This window comes from Erpetoichthys calabaricus, chromosome 17, assembly GCF_900747795.2.
Source record: "Erpetoichthys calabaricus chromosome 17, fErpCal1.3, whole genome shotgun sequence".
Lineage (NCBI taxonomy): Eukaryota > Metazoa > Chordata > Cladistia > Polypteriformes > Polypteridae > Erpetoichthys > Erpetoichthys calabaricus.
This window is the reverse complement of record NC_041410.2, coordinates 1477116-1493866: the sequence shown is the minus strand read 5'-3', so window position 1 is coordinate 1493866 and position 16751 is coordinate 1477116. Positions and strand designations below refer to the sequence as shown.

The 16751-nt window shown below is 42.3% G+C and overlaps 1 protein-coding gene across 1 annotated transcript in view; it reads left to right on the top strand.

Annotated features, from left to right (window-relative positions):
- The window catches only part of LOC114643332 (B-cell receptor CD22-like), a 359848-nt gene that overhangs the window by 239956 nt on the left and 103141 nt on the right, over nucleotides 1–16751 (top strand). The window contains exon 24 of the mRNA XM_051920772.1: nucleotides 3695–3749. Within this exon, the coding sequence (XP_051776732.1) occupies nucleotides 3695–3749 (55 nt within the window). The remainder of the gene's footprint in view (nucleotides 1–3694; nucleotides 3750–16751) is intronic.

The following is a 16751-nucleotide window of genomic DNA, read 5'->3' as shown; positions in this document are numbered from 1 at the left end:
ACAGGATGGACCTGAGCTCAATTTTGAGCTTCATGGCAAAGGCTGTGAATACTTATGTACATGTGCTTTCTCAATTTTTTTTATTTTTAATAAATTTGCAAAAACCTCAAGTAAACTTTTTTCACATTGTCATTATGGGGTGTTGTGTGCAGAATTCTGAGGAAAAAAATAAATTTAATCCATTTTGGAATAAGGCTGTGACATAACAAAATGTGGAAAAAGTGATGAAGCGCTGGGAATACTTTCTGGATGCACTGTAAATCGGTACCGTAAGTGAACTATAATACTTAGTGCAATGAGAGAAGTCGCAAAATAAACCGGAATGTTCAAGCAAATTAAATCCGTTAAGTAGTTCTCTTGTGAAAATTGGACAGACGGACAGACGCACAGACAGACAGACAGACAGACATTGGATTTATATATATATATATATATATATATATATATATATATATAGTCATTAGAATAGACAGAAGGCTTGGGGCAGCCACCTGTATTTTGTGCCTTGGCTGCAAAATGGGTTTAGTTGGTGAGTTGTATTCAGGTTCAAGCCCAAAATGGAGCTGATGTTAAGGCTGTAAAGATGGTGCCTTTAAAGGCTGAGACAGGAAGTGATGTCATCGGGACCAGAACTGGAAGTGACATCACCAATGGCTCTGGAAGCACTAGTGCCATCATTGGGACCAGACGTGATGTCATTGTGTGTGCTCGAACTGGAAGTGATGCCATAAATGGTGCTGGAATCATGCAGGATTTCCTGTGGATGGTCTGCAGAGGATTGAGAGAGAAAGTCATTGCAGCTCGCCACTCCCTACCATTATTCAGGCCCTTTAGCTGCCTCCCAATCACACGTGTGTGACAATATATATATATATATATATATATATATATATATATATATATATATATATATATATATATATATATATATATATCGATACGAGCACAATAAAGAGTTGGGAACAAAGACTAACTGCCAGTGGCAGACATAGAAAGAAAACAACAAAATGGATGAAGCTCTAGCTGTTGTAACAGTGCTACCTGATCAAAGTTCTTCTTTGGTTTAATTTATGAAGGCGTATGGTAGAATGTCAACCCACTTCTAGTCCACAACCTTTATGTATTTGGAAAGGGTGGTGATGGCAGACAGGCAGCAGTGACTTCATTTACCATTGCCATTTCGTTGTTTTCATTTAGTCTAAGGACAAACATGGAGTCACATACAATAGAGCCCATAATAACAGGGTCCATTCAGGGTCTGAATCCACTTTTTCCAGGGAGTCAGCATGTGGGCCACAAAATTAAGGAAAATTCATAGAAACCAATTGAACTAATAAGAAAGGAAATGTGGTTAATGTTCATAAGCAAGATTAGAAAGTAAACCCCAAATAAGAATGCATTTCTTGGTTCAAAAATTCAGTTTGTTTTTCACAATGGGGTACTTGAGCAGTAGGCAGGTTACTACCTGAAGTGGGACACCACCTTATTACACGGCACATTCATACTGGGTCTTTCATTGGGATGTCACAGGAGACTGGAGCACACAAAAAAACTCTCAAAAACTTCCGATGCATTGATCAAGCAAATCCAGATGATTTCTTTCAACTTAATGGTGAATGACGTCCTTGAGGACATCAATGGAAGTGAACGGGGAGTGCGTTTAGGATTGAAGCCAAGAAACATTTCTTTCCACAAAGATTTGTGAAAATATGAAGCAAACTACCGAGACATGGAGTTGAAGCAGAATCCTTGAGAACTTCTAAGAAGAACATGGGTGAGATACGGGGACAGCTGAGCTCAACTGAAAGATCTCCAGTTTCTTGTCGCATTTCATTGTTATTAAGCAATGTACAGAAGTGATTAAAAAGACAAGTAAAGTGTTAGGTTAAATCATAAAAAGTGTTGAATTTAAGTCATGGAATATTAGGCCCAGAATATGTAACACACTAGTGAGACCACATCTGGAGTATTGTGTGCAGTTCTGGTCCCCATGCTACAAAAAAGACATAGCAGCACCTGAAGCTGTGCAGAGGAGAACAACCAGGAGCATCCCAGGACACGTTATAATCTGACATATTCAGAGAATTAAACCTGCTTAGCTTGAGCAGAGGAGGCTGTGGTGGGACCTCATCCAGGTCTTCAAAATTCTCAAAGGCATCCCAACCAGATGAGGGCATGGTTCCTTACCCGGACAGGAGCCTCCTAGCAAGCAGACAGGCATCCCGAGCTGGGGAGGAGGGGGGGATATGACATGGAAGAGAGAGCCAGAAAGGATGGACAGACAGCCCACCGGAAAGAGAAGATGTCACTGATGTTTTTTTATTCCCCCAGCACGCTAGATGGCAGTGGTCCTGGATATTGGTGTCCAGTAGGAGGCCAGCAGGGCATGCCAGGAAATGTAGTATGGCAGAGCAGCCCTGCTGGGGTCACTGGGTACCCCAAGAGTGCGCTCCCTGCTGTAATGGACTTTCATTTGACCCAGAAGTGCTTTCTTCGGGTAGTGGCCCTGGCACTGGAAGTACTCCCGGGTCTTTAATAAAAGGGACGCACTCCCTTACCCAGGTGAGTCAGAGCTGGGTGGAAGAAAGGCAACACTCAACTGGAGGAGGGCAGTGCGGTGGTGAGAGGAATTGGAAGGAAAGAGATTTTTGCGTATTGGTGAGAGAAACCTGTGCTTTTGTGCTACTTTGTGGTCTTGTGGAAGGAATGAACCATCCTTTATTTGCACTCGGGACTCTTTGTGTGTTCGTGTTGGGGGTTTGGGCCATTGATCCATCATAACACAAATCCCGATGTTCAGTCCATCTGCTGCATCATTTCTTCTGTATCAACCGCCACAGGATGTCCTGTTTCAGCTTCCTCTTCGTCCTGCCAAGCTCACCGCACTAACTTTTTATCAGTCACTACATATTTTGCAACATTTCTCTTGAATTTTATTTATACAATCTTGTCTTTTGTTTGAAATGCAGAACTTGTAATGAAGCAGAAGCACATTTTATTAAGTGGAGCAGTCAAAATGAGGAGCATAAAGCTAAAACAGCGCTGTGTGTTTTGAGTCACGTGTTTTGAGTTTATTTTACATGTCACCACTGAAACCCCTGATCTCAGTCATTTAGGGGGAAGTCCACAAATCTTTAGCCAAATAGTGTAGGAAGCATTAAGGGGTCTTACATTAAGACAGATATATCCACCTTCATCCTCCTCCTCCTCCTCCTCCTCATCATCCTCATTCTGCCATTCTGGTTATTTAAGCTCCTCGTATTTCTTAATGAGCATCACAGGGGCTGCAGCTTATCATTCGGTGTCATTTGCTCCCATGTTGTCATTAACTGTCATTATTAGGGCACCATTATGGGGGCAAACTCCACAGAAAAAAACTGAACCACTGCACAAATGACACAAGAACACCATGGCAAACATATGACAGATTCGTATGATTCTAAATCTCAAACTACTGGTCTTATGTAAACGCAGACTAAACGAAGCAAATCAAGATGAGCAAATGAAAGAATGAGATCAATCAGAGAGAAAATGGCAGACTGAATGGGAAACCAGAGGGGGTCCACAGGGAACTGTGACGTCAGGCCACATTACTTCTTCAACAGTGAACACGTGTCATTCATTCTTATGCCAAACTGCCGTAAGGCTGGATTTGCCTTATAAATCCTTAACTCTATTACTGTTTGTTTGACAGGAGAAGGTCCCAGAAGACAAATCAGGAAAATGGTGACATCCAAGGAAGAAAAGAGGTGTGCCTTCATTTTTTTTTTCCTTTTCACTTTCTTTAAATAAAATCCACGCAGACCAGGTGAGAACGTACAAGTGACACACAGACGGTGACCAGGCCAGCTTCTTGAAGCCATCAGACAGCAGTGTTAGCGACTTCCTCGGACATGGTGACTCCATAGTTGTCCTTGTATGTGTGGCTGTGGGACTCTGTATGAGTGTGTGGATTTGGGACCCCCTCACAGGCTCTGACATCAATGATTTAGTATTTTGACTGCACTGTGACGGGTTCCATCAATTGCACTGCCGTCCTCAAGGTCTTTTAGAGCTGTGTGAATGCAATCACAGCTTTGCTTCTCGCTTCTGTCTTAGCGCACGTCTGTGTCAGACTCTGGGATTGTCTTCTTTATCAGGATCTTGAATCGTGTTGACCCCATATGAATGGAGGGCGGCAGTGTGCCTTGTAATGAACAGGCGTCTCATCTGGATCAGCTTCCTGCCTTTGACCAAGAACAAGCCTGAATTTGGACTAAGCAGATTAGGAATTGGATGGATGAATGAACAAAGTCTAGGGAACAAACTCCACAGAAAAAGAGAAGTGAAAAAGGAGAAGTGAGTGGAAGACTGCTGAGCATTAAAATATACAACTCTTTCAAAATTTCATGCAAAAGAAAGTTTCACACATCTCAGTGACTTTCAGATTTTCAAATGACAACATAACAAATCAAATTAAAGGAGGATCTGCTTTGTAAGGCAGGAAACCGTCACTAATTTTGGAGGACTGGTGGGCCAGAAGGCCAAAGATTGTTTTAAAATTAGTCAGAAATCCTAAAAATCATAACAGTAAAAATGTGGAAAAACTTTTTAGACCCCAAAAAAAATGAAGAATTCTAATATGAGGCATAATATAAAATTTGAAAGAGTTGAGAGGTCGCCAGGTAGCTGCGTAGTCATCTTCACTTGTGATTCTTAGTTATATAATCCGATCCAGCAGTGACAGCTGTTAAGTGAGATGTGCTCTCCTCCTCCTCCTCAAAGTCGTTTAGTGTGATGACAGCATTACAGATCCATCGCCCCTCGCTCTAGTTCTGCACCTGGGCTTTGTCTGTGTGAGGTTCTCCTCCAGGTCCACATCCTCAGACACAAAGGTGGCAGGTGACTTGCCAATCCCAAGATCCCTCTTTGTGGTTATGTTCACGTGAGTCTGGACTGGTGCCACATCCACAGATTAGATGGCTCCTGCTTTGTGCCCAGTGCTGATAGACTTCTGGCCCTTGTGACCCTTCACCGGGTTACAGCAGGTTTGAGAACGTGATTACTTCACTCACCAAGTGTGTTGTTATCTGATTTTTAAAACACTACTTGAATTTTGTAGCTTTTGGAAGTGGAATGCAGATCTTCACACTGTTCCCTTCTTCTCAGGCTGCACTCTTGACATTCAGTTACACTGCAGCTGCTTTTACATTTGGTACACAAATAAGGAACTGTCCCACATCAGGAAAAGTGAACAACTTGTCACAATTGGACTTTGGACGGTCAGAGGAAAATGATCTTATCACCTGAAAAAGCAATCACCTTTAGTGCATATCATTTGTCATTCAAAAGGAACTCATCTGAACATCTCACAGATCATCAAAATGAGTCCAAAGGAACAGGCCATTAGTCTGGCAGGCTGGGCTTGGGCCTCGGGGTGCAGTAGTAGTGGTAGTGAATAGTGCTTGGAAGTCCAACCAACATGTCACTTGTGTCACCAGCCAGACAGAAGACATTCCAGCCCAGTTCTGAACCAATGACAGAAAACAACATCAAGCCACCCGTCCACGTAGTTTATGTTTTCTTCAGTGCCGGGTCACCAGGAGCTGAAGCCCATTCTTGTTCTGTTAGGCACAAGGCAAGTATACATGAAAATCACTACTAATAAAATTAAACATGAAAAATATTTTGACGAGAACAGGCCAATTAGCCCAACAAGGCCTAGCAGTTTCACTCACCTAACATTTACAAAATACGTAACATCAAGTCGGGTTTTGCAGGTCTTTTAAGTTGACCAGCTGAGGCTCATTTTGAATTCTTATGGAAAGTCAATTGAGATAAGATCAGGCTGTTGAGCTGAACGCATCTATTTTCATCAACAACATTTATTTCTGTAGCACATTTTCATACACAGGATGAGGCTCAAAGTGCTTTACGAGAAGTCAAGCTTACAAGAAAAGAAAAACATGTTATGTTAGGCAAGAATAATAATTAATAAATATTTAGATTTAGATTTGAATCAATCACCCTTCACCATGACATAGCTGCTTTACCACGTCACCATCTCACAGCTAGTGTGCGGTGAGCATTGTAGCTGCGTTTTTCCAAAATTACCAAAGTTCAGCCGCTCTAACTTAAAAAATGGGATTCAACAAAAGCCTGACGCGCCAAAATGATTCCACAGACAAAAAACTTTGTTTTTAAAAGTTTTAGTTAAAATTCAAAGTAAAACAGTTCACACAAAAAAAGAAAATCAAAACAGCAAAAAAAAAGAAAAAATCTTGTTAAGAAAAGTTCTGTTCAAAGCTTAAATCTTGTTACATTTCAAATTGTTACAAATCACTTCAAATGTTTCTGAACCATTTCAAAATAACGACGGTCAGAAAACTGCATGTCTACCCCATTTCTAACTTGAAAATGGGTCTTACAAGTCCCTGCTTACTGGAACCACCTGTTCTAAACCCAACAGACTCAATTATCACACTGTAGCTCAGTTAGAGCATCCATCCATCCATTATCCAACCTGCTATATCCTAACTACAGGGTCATGGAGGTCTGCTGGAGCCAATCCCAGCCAACACAGGGCACAAGGCAGGAAACAAACCCCAGGCAGGGCACCAGCCCACCTCAGGGCTCAGTTAGAGCAAGAAAGTTCTATCTTTATTAACTTATAGGAGGAAAAGACTATACCATTGTCTATGACTATGAAAGAAATTTATATTCTACTAGACAAAGAGCCCGTTTCAACAACGTAAGATGAAACGGGCACGAGTGGAATAGTATAATATATAATAAGTATAAGCACCACAAACCTGATATAGGTGTATTGAATGAATGCGTAATTAGGCCTCGAGCTGTAGTCGAAATCACCTTTCAGGCCTCTAGAGCTTTAATCGAAGTCGCCTTTCTCTTTGAATTTTCGCAGCCATAAATCCGCTGCCTGCCGCGATGTCGGTCTTGTAAGGTTTTTCGGGCAGCTGCACAGAAGGCGACTGCGCATCCGGCTTCGGACGGACGTGAGTGAGTGAGTGAGTGAGGAGACTGGCGAATTATGTATTAAGATTCAAATTAAGCAAACATTAATATGAGTTTAACTCAAAACTTTAACTTTCTAAGATTGGCTCTTACAAGCATATCTGCACAAAAATGGCTGTCGTCGCATCATCTGAGTGGATTGCTGCACATTAGTGGTGGCTGAAGTGGCTCCCCACTCACTGAAGCACTCTGAGTATTGAATAAAAAGTGCTATATAAATGTAAAGAATTATTATTAGGGTAGCACTCTTCAGGGTCAGATGGTACACATGTATGAAGATTCACACACCTCTGGTGAAAAGTTTGAGCGATTCCAAATGTCTTCACAAGCAAAATGGGTCCTGACTTGTTAAGTGTGTCTCCTGTAAAAAAATACAATCTTAGCATTTAGGTCTGTTAAATAGAAGAAGTCTTTTCTTTCCTTTATATGGAAATTTGATCCAAACAGTATTTGCATCAATTCTCAATATGAACGTTCATAAAGTTATAATGGCTGGAGATTTTAGTAAAATCATTAGATAGATAGATAGATAGATAGATAGATAGATAGATACTTTATTAATCCCAATGGGAAATTCACAAAACAATGTTAAATTAAAACAATCTAAATGAGTACAGGCCATTCAGCCCCACCAAGACCATCAGTCCTGTACACTTACTTCTTCAAAAATAACATCAAGTCGAATTTTGAAAGTCTCTAACGTCCTCCTGTCCACCACACTACTCGGTCACTTATTCCATGTGTCTGTGGTTTTCTGCGTGAAGAAAAACTTCCTAATGTTTGTGCAAAATTTACAATTTTCCAACTGTGTCCCCATGTTCTCGATGAACTCATTTTAAAGTCACAGTCTTGCACCAATGGAAAGAATGGAAAGCCCATTGGTCCAGATGACATACCTTTGGAAGCATAGAGGTGTTTAGGAGAGATGGCAGTGGAGTTTTTAACCAGATTGTTTAATGGAATCTTGGAAAGTGAGAGGATGCCTGAGGAGTGGAGAAGAAGTGTACTGGTGCCGATATTTAAGAATTAGGGGGATGTGCAGGACTGTAGTAACTATAGGGGGATAAAATTGACGAGCCACAGCATGAAGTTATGGGAAAGAGAAGTGGAAGCTCAGTTAAGAAGTGAGGTGATGATTAGTGAGCAGCAGTATGCTTACATGCCAAGAAAGAGCACCACAGATGAGATGTTTGCTCTGAGGATGTTGATGGAGAAGTAGAGAGAAGGCCAGAAGGAGTTGCATTGCATCTTTCTGGACCTGGAGAAAACATATGACAGGGTGACTGAGAGGAGTTGTGGTATTGTATGAGGAAGTCAGGAGTGGCAGAGAAGTACATAAGAGTGGTACAGGATATGTACACGGGAAGTGTGACCATGGTGAGTTCTGCGGTAGGAGTGACGGAGGTGGGATTACATCAGGGATCGGCTCTGAGCCCTTTCTTATTTACAATGGTGATGGACAGGTTGACAGATGAGATTAGACAGGAGTCCCCATGGACTGTGATGTTTGCTGATGACATTGTGATCTGTAGTGATAGTAGGGAGCAGGTTGAGGAGACCCTAAAGAGGTGGAGGTATGAGAGGAGAGGAATGAAGGTCAGTAGGACCACCAAGACAGAATACTTGTATATAAATGAGAGGAAGGTCAGTGGAATGGTGAGGATGCAGGGAGTAGAGTTGGCAAAGGCGGATGAGTTTAAATACTTGGAATCAACAGTACAGAGTAATGGGGATTGTGGAAGAGAGGTGAAAAATAGAGTGCAGGCAGGGTGGAATGGGTGGAGAAGAGTGTCAGGAGTGATTTGTAACAGACAGGTATCAGCAAGAGTGAAAGGGAAGGTCTACAGGGTGGTAGTGAGACCAGCCATGTTATGTGGGTTGGAGAACATGGCACTGACCAGAAAGCAGGAGACAGAGCTGGAGGTGAAAGAGTTAAAGATGTTAAGATTTGCATTGGGTGTGACGAGAATGGACAGGATTAGAAATGAGGACATTAGAGGGTCAGCTCAGGTTGAATAGTTTGGAGGCAAAGTCAGAGAGGTGAGATTATGTTGGTTTGGACATGTGCTGAGGAGAGATACTGGGTATATTGGGAAAAGGATGCTAGGGATAGAGCTGCCAGGGAAGAAGAAAAGAGGAGGGTCTAAGAGGAGGTTTATGGATGTGGTAAGAGAGGACATCCAGGTGATGGGTGTGACAGAGCAAGATGGAGAGGACAGAAAGATATGGAAGAAGATGATCTGCTGTGGCGACCCCTAATGGGAGAAACCAAAAGAAGAAGAAGAAGTCTTGCACCAATGGACTAATTTCCTTCATAACTTCATACACTTCAATCATGTATCCTCTTCTTCTAAAAAAGGCTGCACAAACATGGAGGGCATGAGGGTTCCACACAGATTGTGGATGAATTCAGTATCCCAGATAGTGCAGCTGAAGTCGAGACCCTGATCTCTATGTGGCTGTGATACCGAAGAATCAAATCATTCGCAGTTCATTTGACCGTATCCATGCCATGGCTGCAATGAAATATTTTGTATCCCATAATAAATTAACCTACCATATGTTGTATAAAGTAAATGTAGCACGCTGGTTGACATTCATGGATTTCTTTCTTTGTTTTGTTAAAGAATTCCAAAGACAACATCTATGAAAACGTATCTGCGCCTAATGAGGAACCTGCACGACAGACTGAGGGTGACCAGGGCGACCAAACTCTGAATTACGCATCTGTGCAGTTTAAGACCAACCTAAAGAAAAGGTACGTGACAACTTTTTAATTCAGCTGAGTGTCTCACCTATCCATGTGATGCGTCTTCATCTGAAGAAGACCAGCTCAAGCCTCTATTGTGTTCAACTTGTTTTCCGATAATAAAATATTTCCTGCTTTTTTCTTAATACTGAATCCACCTGAAGGTGTCTCTCATCACATGTTGTACTAACATGCTGGAATTCTATGAGGGAGAAACAAAAGAGTGGAGCCCATGATGTTATTAATGCAGACTTTCAGAAAGCATTTGATGAGATGCCACATGAGAGGGTGGGCATCAAACTAACAGAAGTGGCAGTTCAGGGTGTGGTGTGTAGATGGGGGCAGAATTGGCTCAGGCACAGGAAGCAGAGGGTGATGGTGTGAGGAACCTCATTAGAACTGGCTGACGTTAAGAGTGGTGACCAGCAGGGGGCAGTGCTGGGGCCGCTGCTATTTTTAATAAAAATAAATGATTTGAATAGGAATATAAAGAACAAGCTGGTTAAGTTTGTAGATGATACCAAGAAAGGTGGAGTAGCAGATAATTGAGAATCCGTTAAATCATCACAGAGGACTTGGATAGCAGACAGGCTTGGGCAGATTTATGGCAGATGAAATTTAATGTCAGTAAATGTAAAGAATTACACATAAGAAGTGTAATTATGTGAGGTTTGAATACACAATGGGACATCTGAAAATAGAGAGTCCACCTTATGAGAAGGATTTAGGAGTCGTAGTGGACGCTAAGCTATCAACTTCCCAACAGTGTTCAGAAGCCATTAAGAAGGCTAACAGAATGTCATGTTATATAGCGCCTTGACGTGTACGGTACAAGAGGACTGGACTGAGAACTGACCCTTGAGGGCTACCTTGTGTGAGTGAAGTAGTGGCAGATTTGTGTTCCCTAATGAAGATGTAATACTGGCGACCACTGAGGTATGATGTGAACCAAGAAAGAGCAGCAATAGCTGAAAGTCGGGACAGTAAAATGTCCTGGTTAACTGTATCAGATGTAAAGGAGAACTAGAACAGCGGCCATCCCAGAATCTGCGGTTATAAGCAAGTCATTGGTTACCTTAAGTGAAGCATGTCAGTGCTATGTAGGGCTCTGAGTCCAGATTGAAAAGGCTCAAGCAAGTCATGCAAGTTTAAATAATCATTAAGTTGAGCAGCAACAACCGTTTCTAAGATCTTAGCCATAAATGGAAGATTAGAAATTGGGCGATAACATTTTAGCTGTAATGGATCTAAGTCAGATTTTTTAAAGACAGGGGCTACAGCAGCAGTTTTTAAATCACTTGGAGCAACACAGGTGTGGAAACTACAATTGATAAAGTGAGAAATGAGAGCAGAGAAGTTATCAGCACAAACCTTAATCAGTGGAGTCGGGGCAGGGTCTAGCTGGCAAGTAGATTGTTTTAATGTAGATATTACTTCAGCAATATAATTTGATGTAGTGGGGTTAAATTTAGATAAATAAACTGGAGATTTAGAAGTAGAAACGATCAACGGAAGTGAGGAATGGTTAGTGGAGAAACCTTGATATGTGGTGTGGGATATAGCCGGCCATTCATCCCGGCCAATACCCCCAGGCCGCTAGATGGAGCCCTGCTGGATAACATCAGGGGTCGCTGCAGGGAGGACCAGGGATTTATATTTTCCGTATAGCCCGGAAGTATTTCCAACTCACGGGAATGGAAGAAATGATATACTTCCGGGCTGAAGAAAAAGAGAAGTTTTTACCTGACCTGGAAGTGCTGGATAATCACATGGACTGAGAGCTCAGAAGCACTTCCGGGTCGAGGACTATAAAGGACTGTGGGAGATCCCAGACAGATGAGCTGAGTTGGGAGGCAGGGTGGCAAAGCATCTGGGAGTGGAGGATTGTGATTATAGTGGATTATTGATTTATATGAGTGTTGTGGAGAGGAGGGTGCTTTGTGCACATTATTATTATAATAAATTCAATATTTGGACTTTTATCTGGTGTCTGACGTCTGGTCTGAGGGTTCAAGGGGTCGGCAGAGCCTCTATCTGTCACAGTGGTCATAATTTTAGACTGAAAATAGTGCAGAAATAGATTACAGTGCCCAACAGAGGAATACCGTATATACTCACATATAAGTTGGGTCTTGAAACCCGAAAAATCGATCATAAAATCAGACCGCGACTTATACACCCGTTCAAAAATATGACACTTAATTTTTTTTTTTACATCTTCTTGCCTCCTTCAATCCCTCATCAGTTTCTCAGACGCATCAAATTTTATTGCAGTAGCACAGTTACCAATTTCTTTTGCCACTTCAACGACTTTTAATTTAAAACCAGCTTGATATTTTCTTCTGATTGAACACTCCATCATTGATAAGGGATGCTCTTACGATAAAGGTGTATGAGGGTGTGCAATACACAAAACACAAAATAGTGCGAACGTTACTTCCGAATGGTTTGGGTATCACTGTGTGGTCACGTTGGCACAATAGAGAGAGAGAGAGAGAGGTTAGGAGCACACGCTGGTACAGTGCATTGCCACACCCACATAGGAAAAAAGGCCAAGTGCTCAGTGGTTCCTCTCTCAGGTGGGTGTTAGCATATCATAATCTCTCAGACCAATAGTGGGAGTTTCCTGCATTTGACTTATACGACCGACATTATAAAATACCAGAAATTATATACAGTAAAACCAAGTCCCGACTTCTCCGCAGGAGAACTTATCAGCGAGTATATATGGTAAGGATTTTTAACAGCAGGTTGACAAAGTCTGTTAAGTGTATTAAAAAGAGATCTAGAGCAACAAGTACCAAAGTCAGTAAGGGTGGAACAGTATTTTGAACGTGCAGCCGATAAGGCACATCTGTACTCCTTCAGGTGTTCAGGGTGTGGACAGCCAAACCAGTCTTCTTCCAGAGCCTTTCCAAGTGGTGACCAGTTTGTTTTATGGTACGCAATTCTGTTGTAAACCAGAGAGAGGTGCGGGTAGCAGGAACAGTCAAGGATTTAGAAGGTGGAGAATGATCCAAAATTGTGTTCCAAAGAAGGCTATGTTGTCCATAACAGCAACTATGCAAAATCAGGTCCTGATTGGTCAAAGGGTGTAGAATTGTATAGGGAGCATGCGGAATGACAGACAGATATTTTATTTACATTTTTAATTTATTTTATTTAAATCTGCTAACACAGTCATAACCTTTATTTTGTTATTATGAAAAGACACAGTGGCATATTGTGTCAATAAAAAGGCCTTTATTTTAGGTGTATAGGCGGCCTGCCTGGGGTTTGATCCTGCCTTGTGTCCTGTGCTGGCTGGGATTGGCTCCAGCAGACCCTCGAGACCCTGTGTTAGGATATAGCGGGTTGGATAATGACTGACTGGCTTTAGGTGTATAGACAGATGTGAAGGGCACTATATAATAGATAGATAGATAGATAGATAGATAGATAGATAGATAGATAGATAGATAGATAGATAGATAGATAGATAGATAGATAGATAGATAGATAGATAGATAGATAGATAGATAGATAGATAGATAGTGTAGTTGGCAGGATTAGATAGATAGATAGATATTGAACTGCATGTAATTTATTGATATTTTTCTTTATTGGTGTTTCTTTAGTACACAAGCCAAGGAAGAACCAAATAAAAGAGATGAAGCAGAGAACAATGGAGACATCATCTACACTTCAGTTGCCAGGAAGTGATGAGGCGTGTGAGTGCATTTGAACCCTGACAACATAAAGATGGCTGAGCACAACTGGACTGGTGTGGAATTTAGTGAAGCGACTGCCTTCATCAAAGAGGATGTCCATAATCTGGGGAGAGATAAAACACATTTATGACCTTCTGAACTGTGCGTGAATGGCAGCCAGCGCCGACCCTGTATGTCAGCCAACAGATAAAGCCAGTCTTTAATGACCATTATTCATGTCCATTCCCAGCTGATTTCTTGTCAGAAAGTGGTATACTCCCTCAACTAAGCTGTCGACAAGGACGTTTTTTCTCAAATTAAAAGAGTGTGCACAATGCTGTAAAGTGGCAGAATGTTTGAATCTTAAAAGTCCTGCCTTGCAAAACATTCAGTCAGTTTTCCAAAATGTCAGTGAAGGAGGAAGGTAGCAGAGCTGTGGCTGAACTGATGGCCAGGAGGTTTTTTCTTTTTCTTATTTTTTTGATGTGTCAATAAAAAGATTTTGCAAAATGATGAAGGTCCAAGTCTTTAGAGTCCTGGTGTTTTGCTAGATGGTTGCGAGACATGGACGCTACCCTGTGACCTGAGACGAGGACTGGACCCCTTCATGTGTGGGGGGCCACTGGTTTGACTTTGTGTTGCTCACGGAGTCCCGAATGAGACACATGACCTGCATTGTGAGTGGGCATCAGTTATGGCACTACGGTCATGTGGCGCGATTCCCAGAGGGTGATCTGGCTCATTGTTAAGGACCCGAGTGACTGGACCAGGACAAGGGGGTCGCCCACGTAACACCTGGCTGTGGCGGATAGAGGGTCATTACAAGGGGTTGGGCCTTGCAGTCCAGCATGTCTGTTGCCAACAAGGATCCCGAGCTGTTTTGTCATAGCGGTGGGTGCGGCAGAGCGCTGTACCAAAGAAAGCTTCCCGACCTGACCTGACCTGAATAAAAAGAATATAGAAGGCTGCATTTGCATTCATATAACTAATAAGAGTTTAATAAAACCACCTGACAAAATTAAAGTATCAGGGTAAGCAATAAACAAAGCAAAGTCCTCAGTTGGTCAGTCTGGGGGATGCCATTTAGGAACGTTAAGGTGCCCACCCTCCAGACTCCAAGGGAGATCGCCCCCCAGGGTCATAAAAGTGTGATTATGATGTCTGTGGTATGTCAAAAAAAGGTGGCGCCATTTTTGAATGTGCATACACAACGAACACGGACTGGCAACCCACTTCCACCAATTCATTGAGCTCTGATGATATCGAGTGAAATTAAAGCACACCAAGGGGCCGCCTTAATGCATGGGCATGCTGGGCAGTTGCCCGGGGCCCCATGCTAATCTATGTACGTTGTGACTTGCTGTCACTAAATAAATCCTAGACTATACTAAACTATAAATTTGTATTTTTGTGTTACAAGTGGACATTGGCATTCGCCTCGGATATTTAGTATCGCGGTCACCTCTGCAGCCTCATGTGCCTGTATGTGTACGGAGAGCGTACAAGTGCAGATGTTAACGTCACTTCAACTCCATTCTCTGCAAAGAAATTTCACAAATGTCTGTGTGGAACACTTGATTCATAATCAATAATTCATAGCCATTTCATACTGTATGGTTTACTAATTGAGTATCATTTCTATGTTGAGACTGTTGTGCTTTTCAAGGCTCATGTTCTGTTGTTCAAACGTGTGTGTTGATTAATCTTTGCTGTACAGCATGTTTTTAATGCCTAAACACTGATTTTGTTGGAAGTTCCAATATAAATAAATATATATTCAATTTTATCGACCATTTCCATTTTTATTCCTGTTAGTGGTTGTGTAGGTAGGGGCACCAGTGCACTGCTTTGCCCCAGGGGGGGCTGTAATGCTGTTCAGACAGCATTGGGCATGCGCTTTTAAAAGTCTGTGGTAAATGCACAAACGGGGCACCGCTTGGGCTACTGAAGGGGCGCGTGCTCACGACACCGAGGGGAAGCCGCCCCCATCGAACTCTAATAATCCCGACCACCCCTATGGACAATGAGGGGCGATGTCAGTCAGCCCCACCTGGGGCTCCAAATGGGTTTCCCCTGGCACTGCCCAACGGTAAATATGAGATCTGTGAAAATCAGAATGTAGCGAGCCACGCCGGACAAGGCAGCAGGCCGACTCTCTTTCATTATTAACCGTCACTGTGTTTTCAACCTTCCCCTCCAAAGATGTTTTTATTTGAAGAATTAAAGTGAAGTTTCTTCAAGTATCTCACATCTCACTTTTAATGAATATCCGATTTGGAAATTCAAATCTTCCATTCCTGGAAGCTGTGGACCACATTGCTTGTGCTCAGTTCTGTTCTCCACCTTATACTGAGACACAGAGCCCCTTACCCAAACCAGCATTTGGACTTCTCCAGGCAGACTCCATCAATCTGAATTTCCAAGATAATGTCAAATTCAGCCAAGTCTTGGTCCTGATGACAATCTGAATATCACATAGAAGTGAACTTAAATGAACTGCAGGGATGCCAAGCCACTAGTCAATGAAAACATTGCGTAACACGAGGACCATGCCAGTAGGGGGAGACACCCTACACCACTGTACAGCAGACATAGTAACATCTACAGAATGACATTTGTCTCTGATGCCAGTCTGGCATGAACTGAAGAACAGCACTGACCTGGCGACACCAATCCAAAGATGCAACAAGCCAATAAATACTTGAAAAGCATTGAACACCATGGCAGATGCTGCAAGCTTAAAATAAGGCCATAATAATCAAATATTATATTAACCAACGACACAGGAAATTACACTATTTGGCCAAAAGTATATGGACGCCCCTCCACATCGTTAACTAAAGGTGTTTCATTATTAACAGGTCCATCAAATCAAGTGCATAGCCATGCAAACTCCTCGGACAAGCACTGGGTTATACTGAAGAGCTCAGTGATTTTAAACATGCCACCATCATTGGATGCCACCTTTGCTACAAGCCAATTTGTGTACAGTTGTGGGCAAAAGTTTTAAGAATGACACAAATATGAAGTTTGCTGTCTCAGTTTTTATGCTGGCTGTTTGCATCTACTCCAGAATGTTCTGAAGAGTTATCAGTCCCTCTTTGCCATGAAAATGATCTTCACCCCCAAAAACCCATTTGCACTGCTGTTGTGAAGAAGGCTTCAGGGTGCCCAAGAAAGTCCAGCAAGCGCCAGGACCGTCTCCTAATGCTGATTCAGCAGCGGGCACTGCCAGGGCAGAGCTTGCTCAGGAATTGCAGGGCAGCCGGCAGGTATGAGGGATGGCAAAGACTTGTGGA